At 45.9% G+C, this 9,131-nt stretch overlaps 1 protein-coding gene across 4 annotated transcripts in view; it reads right to left on the reverse strand.

Moving 5' to 3' along the window:
• The window catches only part of Ints6 (integrator complex subunit 6), a 72,853-nt gene extending 71,762 nt beyond the window's left edge, over positions 1-1,091 (reverse strand). For 2 of the 4 annotated variants that reach the window (XM_031362774.1, XM_031362773.1), the window contains exons 1-2: positions 451-1,082; positions 61-138 (exon numbers count right to left, since the gene is read on the reverse strand). In XM_031362774.1, the coding sequence (XP_031218634.1) occupies positions 61-138; positions 451-561 (189 nt within the window). In that variant the 5' untranslated portion in view covers positions 562-1,082. Of the gene's footprint in view, positions 1-60; positions 139-450 lie in introns of all 4 variants that reach the window. The other 2 variants (XR_004116476.1, XM_031362776.1) reach the window with 2 other exon arrangements.
• Between the last annotated feature and the right edge of the window lie 8,040 nt (positions 1,092-9,131).

A 9,131-nucleotide genomic window follows, 5' to 3' on the forward strand; every position in this document is an offset into this window, starting at 1 on the left:
GGGCGGGGAGGGCGAGCTGGGAAGGAGCTGGGAAGGGAGGGGGAGGGCGAGGGCAGTTACCTTGATAGCATAGGGCGGCTCTTCGAAAGTGACCAGCATATACCTGTCTCCTCTGCTGGCAGGGTCCCGGGCACGGAGCTGCGGGCCAGGGTGGGGACGGGCGGGAGAGAGGGAAGCACAGAAGCGAGGTTACCAGTGGCATAAGGGTCGCCGGCCGCCCCCACAGTACCGCACACGCAGGGCCGTCCCTCCGCCGCCCCCCGCACCCACAGCAGCCACACATGGGCCAGGCCCAGCAGAGCCCGCTCCCAGCGCCCGCCCGCCCGCCCGCCCGCGCGGTGGGGGAGGGGTCCCCGCGCCCGCGGAGCCCGCAGTAAACCCGCTGCCCCCCGCCCTGCCCCCCGCGGGCCACCGGCTCCGGGTCGCCCCCGGGGCTCGGTCAGTCGGTACCTTCATGAAGGTCTCTACCGCGCCTTTGGCCGTGTCCAGGTAGGTGGTGCCCAGATGGCTGCGCTGGTTCATAGAGGCAGACGTGTCTATCAGGAACAGTAAGATGGGCATAGTGCTGGCCGGGGACACCGGGGCCCGAGGTGGTGAAGAGATGGCAGAGGTGGAGGCACCGGTGGCGGCGGTGGCGGCGGCGGCAACCGCCGAGACGCGGGGCGGGGAACGCGGCCCCCGGGAGGAAAACACCAGCTACGGGGACTTTCTCCCCCGATAGTTGAGAGGAAACTCCCCAGCCTAGGTGCTCCCGGCCGTACCCCCGCCTCCGGCCTGCCTGCCCGCTGGGGCGGCCGCGCGGCCGTCTGTCCGTCCGTCCCCCCCGGCCTGGGGGTCCCGTCCCCACTCCCGGACCCTGTGTGTGTCCCCGCGGGAGACGGGCCCAGTTCCCCACCCCACCCCCAGTGCAGGGAGTGGGGACCAGGGATCTGGCGGAGAGGGGAGTGGGCTGAGGGGAGATTGGCCCTGGGGCTGTTGAGAGAAGTTTGAGAGACTCCCTCCGCACCCCAGCGGTGTCACCACTTTCTCAGCCCCTCTCGCTACTGAAGCGCTTTTCTCTCTCACACTCCGGTTTTAACTCGGGCAGGGGCTACGTAGGCTCCGCCCCTGACACGTACTCGGGTCATGTGATCCGCAGGCCCACTGTCCTATTGGCTGGTCCTTACAGCCTCATTAGCATATTCAAACAGCTCAGGGGCGGGGGAAGCCTGCGGGCCGACCGAGAGGACAGTTATTGAGCACGCGCGGAGGCGGGGCAGCGGGTGCACGCTGGAGCCGGCGCAAGGGGCGGCTGGAGGCCCGAGGTCCGCTGCCGGGAGGCGGGATCCGGGAAGGGGCGGGGCCGGGCCGCGGAAGCACGGCGGGTTGGGGCGGGGACTGCGTCGGCGCGCGTAGGGCGGCCGCGGCGGTAGGCGTGTGTGTCAGGGCGGCCGGCCTTTTGGCTGTGCGCGGTGACAGGGTCGGGAGAAGGGAAGTGGAAGCCGCCCCCGGCCTGTGGGCGAGGGCTCTGCGTCGTGATTGAGAATGCAGGGCCAAGAAGGGAGAACTGACGAAGACGATGGGAGACCGCGCAGGCCCACGCGGCGGCCGCCGGCCCGGCCTTGGGGCGGCCCGGGGGGGAGGGGAAGTGAGAGGTTGTTTATGACCTGGTATTAATCCCGTCCAGTCTTGAGGCTCCGGCTGAAGCCGGTCAGAGGATCCACCGAAAAGGAAGGCAGCCCTGGAGTGCCTCACCCAACCCTGCAAACACGAAGCGGAACTCAAGTGTGGACCAGTAAAGCAACCGTCCTCTCCAACCCAGTTCCCTCTTCAAATCGTGGCAAGGCACTAAGATAAATTAAGAGATGAAAGGGGCATTCGGAATCCTAATCCGCTGCCCTCGTTTTAAAAGTGAAAAGGGATGGCCACGTTGCGCAGGTGACCCAGAGAATAGATAGGTTCCTGGGAAGCCGGCCTCTCAGTCTTTGCCAGTATTGTGGCGGAAAACATGCTCAGCCCCTGTCACGTTACCTGAAGTCTTCAATCTGCACCTGCAAGTCCGGAGGATTGTTCTCAGTTGTAGTTAGGAAACTGCAAGACCCGCTGCCTGAAATATGAGTTGAATTTGGAACACTGAGGCCTTTTAAGACTAGGTATTTGTAGGGGCTCTCTCGCTGGCCCTGCATTTCCGGATTTTTTTTCTATGCTGAAAGAAATCTATGCTGGCCTGCTGGGCATGTGTAGTGACATGCTTGTGGCACTTTTTTAAAATCAGGCTTTGTTGTTTGGGCTTTTCCTAATATTTCAAAAACAAAAAAGCCTCTGAACGTTTTTTAACTTACTAATAATAAATAGTAGCATACTGTTCTATGGGAATGAACCATAGTAGGGGCATGAGTATTAGAGAGTAAGATTATAACTGATTAAATAATAACTAGTATGTGCCACAGGCTAGTTATGCCTAGGGCTCATAGAAATTAATATATGAAGTGTGGTCCCTGTCTTTAAAGAGTTTGCAGTATTCTAAGGAAATATAAAAACGTTGAAAATCGGAAAATGATTACTGTAATTCGGGAAGGAAAAAAAAATCCCTTAAACTGAGGGTGATAGGAATAGTTTCCAAGGTTTGTGTTAACTGCTTACGACTTCAGATATCAAGATGATCCTAATCAGAGTTCAGTGACAATACAAAAATTGTTTTCACAGCTCTGATGTTTTTCTTCCCATGTTAGTACATAATTTTCAGAGAATTAGTCTCATTTTTTATGAGTTAACAGGCCTCTCAGTTGTGTGTGAGTCCTGCCTGTCTGAAAATAGGCCATAATAATGTCTACTTCCTGTGTTTTGTGGAATAGTATGACTCCAGTATGAGTTAAAGAAGCAACAGCTGCTAGTGAAAAGAAAGAAGAAAAAAAAATCAGGGAACTAGGAATGTGAAGAAAGGTAGAACAGCTTTGCTGATAGTCACAGCTAGACCGAGGCACCAGCCAGCAAGGTCATCAGACCCAGATAGCAGAATGCCTTTAGTCCAGAGAAAGAAATGTCCTCCTTCATATTACGTCAGTTCTGATGGCAGGGAGGGAGGCTAAACCAAAACCAGAATTGAAGGAAATCAAATGAGCCTACTGATAAAACATACTCCCGTAATCACTGTACCTTTTACAGTTATTTGAGATCATTTTCCTGTTGAACCATGGCAGTTCTTCCCTGACTCAGTGGTGTTGGCAGGTTGTCAGCCTAGGGTTGTTATGGAGATGTGTGGTGGAGATGCAGGTTAGATGCAAAGATCAGGAGAGCCAAGTCTTGAGAACTAACCTGAAGCAAATAACCAGAACCCATGCTTCTGATGGCACTGGAAACCAAATATCAGATTTTCAGCCAGGAAGCTCAGGAGTTCTGTATGACAAGGCTATCAAGCTGAACAGGAAATACATATGTATGCAACAGATACAAAGTCAGAAACCAAGAAACATTTGACAATCAGCCCCTAGACAGAAATGGGCCACACATTCTGAAGTAACTGGTTTGCTTGGTTGGTGATGATCTAAGAGCATTTCTTAGCCAGGACTTATGCACCAGCATTGCCTATAGAGTCTTAAAACATAATGCACCAAGTGTCCATACCCAGAGGAAGAAGGTCCAGTGCAGTTAGGAGAGGGAGAGCAAGGTAGCTGAAAGGCTAGAAGCGCTTGCCTCCTAGGGACCTGAGTTTGATCCCTGAAACCCACTTAGAAGGAGAGACAATATTCCACAAAATTATCCTCTGACCTCCACATGCTTGATGTTGTACATCACATGCATCACATGTACAAATAATAAATTAGAATTGGATAGGCTCTTGTCTCCATGTTTTAAATTTTTTATTTAGTTGAATCTTATAGTACTGATTAATAACCACATGTTTAGGGCTAGCAAGATGGTACAGGAGGTAAAGACATTTGCCTCCTAAGCCTGGCAACTTCAAATTGACTCTCATAGCAATGGCAGAAGGAGAAAACTGACTCCACAAAGTTGTCCTCTGACCTTCGTACTTACATCACGTGGCATGCACCCCTCCCATAAATATTGTGCACATACACAATACTACATGTTTAATTTACAAGAATAATATATGTATTTGGCCTCTAGTAGTATTTTCCCATATCCTTCTAATTACTGCATTTGTTTAAAAAAGAAATGGAGAAAATGCTAAATGTGATCAGCAGTCTGTGTAGTGGATCTGTGATGTATACACATGACTTCAGTTGTATTTGGCAAAAGGAGAAAGAGAACAAGATCACAAGCAAGCTTTGGCTCTGAGTAAACATGAGATAAACACAGTGAAGCTTTCCTTCATTCATTTTCTTTTTGTGGTTCTCAGGGGACTTCTACTCAGGCTTTCTTTTTTTTTCTTTTCTTTTTTTTTTTTTTTTTTTTTTTTGAGACAGAGTTTCTCTGCGTAGCCCTGGCTATTCTGGAACTCACTGGCCTCGAACTCAGAAATCTGCCTGTTTCTACCTCCCAAGTGCTGGGATTAAAGGCATGTGCCACCACTGCCCGGCCAGGCTTACTTTCTTAAACATGGGCCTTAAATTCAAACCAAATATTTCCTAAGCTTCAACTGAAGAAATAACCCTTGTGATGCTAAAGTGCCAGACTATGGTGTATGCAAGGGTTGTGCTGCCACATCATGAAAGCTTTTTCTGAGAGGCACTAGTCATCGAGGATGGGAAAGAAGCTACTCTTTGCTATCCTGAAACTGGCAAGGTTGTTCAATGGTTTAGAGCACTTGCTTTGGCCATGGGCCAGGGTTTGGTTCCCATCACCCACATGGCAGCTCATAATTGTCTATAACTCCATTCCATGGGATCCATTACCCTCTTCTGGCCTCCATAGGCACCAGGCACACAAATGGTACAAGCAAAACACTTATAAACATAAAACAAAAACAACAAAAAATGGTTTCTTTTAAAAATATGGAGTAAGCCAGGCTGTGAGCACACGCTTTTAGTCCCAGCACTTGGGAGGCAGATGTAGATGGCTCCCTTAAGTTCAAGGCCAGCCTGGTCTACAGAGCAAGTTCCAGGACAGCTAGGGCAACACAGAGAAACTCTGTCTTAAAAATAAACTAAAAATAGGGAGTCCAACCCAAACGTCCTTGCTCCACTTTCAGAGGGAATAAATAAATTATATGGAAAAGTAAAAACACGGTGAATCTGCTTAAATAATAGCATACATAAAATGTCAAAGTAGTACTATTCTGGCAGAATTAAGAACTGGTGAGTTATATTCTTTGTAGGAGCCAACCATAACAGTTTTAACTTATTTTTAAACCAACTAAGCAGGACAGTGAAGCATTTTAAACTAAGCAGGATAGTAACACTTTTAAAGTAATTATGTGCCAATAATGTGGCTTTTGATAATGTGGATATGTCATTGTCATGAGTGACTGTCCTCTGAGCCAAGTGACCTCCATATTTGGGCATTCAGCTGCACTCCATTGCAAAAGATCATCACAGCTGGGCTTGGTGGTTTATGCCGCAGCACAGAGGGACTAAGAAGGCATAATATTCTCACCTGACTATCCAGCTGCTCTCTACCACCTGTTATACCAACTGTTGTACCCAACTCCGCTTTAATTACACATGGTCTGAGGGATGGGCTAGAATATATATAATCCAGGAAAGATTAGAGAAGATGTCCACATCCCTGTAAGAAACCCCTCATCTGTGTAAGGAAGCCCAATAAACTCATTGGTTCCCCAGACTTAACTTTAGAGGACTCTTGCCTTGGTTCATTGTTGGGACCTTCGACACCATTTATGTCTCTTCCTTGGAAGAAATTTAGCAAGAGTCATTTGAAAAGAACAATCAGATGAACCCAGTGTTCCTCAGAGGTAACATTACACAGTTGCATTTGGCTGTCTTACCAGCTCTCTGTACTACCTCTTTTTAGATCATAATAGTGATACTGAAAACAAAAAAACTAACAAGCAAAAAATTCGATATGAAATTACACAAGATAATAAGATAATAGACATAAAAGGAAACTTAGTTTGGGCTGTACAAATTATGTAATACGAGACCTCAAAAAACTGCTACTAAAAAGAATTCACATCTTTTTGATGAGGAATGTTTTACAGTAATAGCTGAAGTCACAAATGGTTCAAGGTCAGCTGTCAGAATGGACATATCCAGGTTGAGAATTAGTCAGAGTAGATAGTTTTTCTGGCAAAAGAACATGGAAACTGCAGATATCCTTTGTGTGTGTGTGTGTGTGTGTGTATGTGTGTGTGTGTCTGTGTGCATGTCTGTGTGTCTGTCTGTCTATGTGTCTATGTGTCTGTGTGTCTGTCTGTCTATGTGTCTGTGTGTCTCTGTCACTGGGATTGACCAAGGTCCTTGCAAGTACCATACATGAGCACTATCACTCACTCAGCTATATTTTACATTTTTTCGTTTTGAGGCAAAGTCTCACTAAGTTATCCACACTAGTGTTGAACTTCCTCTGTAGCCCACACTGGCCCTAAACTTGTCCCCTAACCTCAGCCTCCCAATGGACTCCAGGCACTGAATCACTAGAACTTGCTCGACTAATACCTGTTCGCCCATAGAGTAAGTAGTCACCACTATGCTAGGCTCTCAGAGCCTTTGTAATTCAATGGAAAAGAAACAGATAAAGCAATGAGATACAATGCCCTCAGAAGCCCCTACACACACATAGTAAGACTTATTGTTAAAGAATTGCTTTGGAAATTCAAGGTAATGAGCCATATTTCATCAGCTTGGGAACACCTTATATTCCAACAATCATGATTAGGGGAAAGGAGGTGGCTGGAGGGTTGACTCAGTGGTTAAGAGCATTTGCTGCCCTTCCAGAGAACCCAGGTTCAATTTCCAGCACCCACAAGGTTGTTCACAATCACATATAATTCCAGTTCAAGGGGATATGATGCCCTATTCTGGCCTCAGTGGGCACTGGATACATGTAATGTACACATATAGGCAAAACACCCATGCACACTTTTTTTTTATATAATTTAAAGAGTTTTCAGGGGCTGAAGAGATGGGTCAGCAGTTAAGCGCACTGACTACTCCAGAGGTCCTGAGTTTAATTCCCAGCAACCACAGCCAGTAATAGGGTCCAATGCCCTCTTCTGGTGTGTCTGAAGAGAGCAACAGTGTACTCACAGACATAAAATAAATTAATTAAAAAAAAAAACTCTAAAAAAAAAGTTGTTTCATTTTGAGCCAGTGGTGTAGGACTACTGCAGTTAAACTATGAAACAATAGTGACTCATCATGTAGAAATTATCCACAATAATGACTTCTGCTAATGAACGTGAGTGGCAGAGGTTTTTGTTTTGCTTTGTTTTGTTTTGTTTTAAATTGTTTTGTTTGTTTTGTGTTTTTAGAACACACCATTCTTATCTCTGGTATTTTCTTCCAAACCCTTGGCATCTGTTCTGTGAGGTTTTTGACCTAATAGGTATCACTGCATAGTTTTCAGACTGCAATCAACTTAAAATCCTTCTCTTTTTTTAATATGGCTGGTTAACTGGGAAGCTTGGTGTCATGCCATTGGGAATAACCACCAAAAGGTTTGCTTGTGCTCCAACTTTGACAACCTGCTCAGAACTGCCTCTGGTGGCCACATTGTAAGGTGTCAGTGAGAAGTCACATCCCAATCTTAGAATTTTTAAAAGGAAATGTACATGATAGTGATGGGAAAATACCTATTAGAGTCAGTGTTGGGAGGGGATGCAGAGAGCCGGGTGAGCGGTGAGGATGAACAGCTCACCCTCATACCATGGTGGCAAAGCAGAGGCCATGTGAGGATTTGTGAAGGGGAGCCAGGGCCTCTGCCTGAAAGAATGCTGAGAACAGAAACTGGGCCATCTCCTGGAAGGTTTCATGTGCCCAATTAAGATATTTTGGATTTTGTTCTTTAAATGATAGGTTGGAAAAATAGTAAAGGGTCAGAGAATGACCCAAAGAATTGGAGTCTAACTTTAGGAAACAGTTTCATATGTAGATGTTGATAGTTAGTACAGAAAATGCCCAACACAGCTTTCTTCCCTCGGGTTTATAGCCTAAAGACTGCTCCTCGACAGACACTGCTCCACTGAGAGTAGCTAACCTGTCTCCTTGATCCAGCTGTACAACGTAAGCCCCACTCCCTTGTTGTCTGTGTGTAATAACCATGACTCCATGTTCAGCTATACACAATAACTCCCACCTCTCTGTTCAACTCTGTTTATCAGGGTGCTGGGGCTTCTTGATCTACCCAGACAACCCAATCCCAGCTTTGTGTTTGTGTCTGTTTGTCTGTCTTGGATATAAGAGAGAGACTTCTTTGTCTAATAACAAACTGGCTCTATTAGATCCAATGGTTTAAAGTCAGATAGAATTAATCCCTAACCTAGGTAGAGGCAGAAGATGCAACATAGGATTGGTAATTAAATCAGAATATTGAATAACACATAGTGTTTTAGTATAAGTATGTCCCCTGTGATACCCGGGACATACTCATAATAGAAACTATATATTCTTTGAAATTCATACTTTATTGTACATCCTGTATTTGTTTACCAACCACTGCAATACTATGAATTTAACACACTGGAGACCAATTATTAGTAAATATAGTTAGGGTCTGAGGAATATGCTATGTAACCTAGGAAATCATAAAGTAGAAGAACAGGAACCCTGAATGAGTAAAGGAAATCTACCTGGCAACCAAGAACATTCTTATGTCAAGAAATAAATTTCTGGTTGAGTGTGGTTACACATCTTTAGTCCAAGTATTCAAGAGGCAGAGGCAAGCAGATCTATGAGTTCAACATAGCCTGTTCTGCATAGTGAGTTCCAAAACAGCCAGAGCTATATAGTAAGACCCTGCCATTAACAACAACAACAACAACAAAATTGCTTTTAAGCTGGTCATGAAAGAACATTATAGGAAAATTACATTACCAATAATATATATCAGTCCTGGTTATTAAAACATTTCAAATGTGGTTTTCATTCAAATAATTCATAAAAATAAAGAAAATTTTGTAGACCCTAAAAATAATGATAATACTGTAGATGTTTGCCTTCAGGAAGTATGTGGCCTAGGAGAAGAAATAAAGTTACACGGTACTGGCAAGATATGGTCAGCAGCACCAGAGG

Source organism: Mastomys coucha, unplaced genomic scaffold, assembly GCF_008632895.1.
Source record: "Mastomys coucha isolate ucsf_1 unplaced genomic scaffold, UCSF_Mcou_1 pScaffold9, whole genome shotgun sequence".
NCBI lineage: Eukaryota > Metazoa > Chordata > Mammalia > Rodentia > Muridae > Mastomys > Mastomys coucha.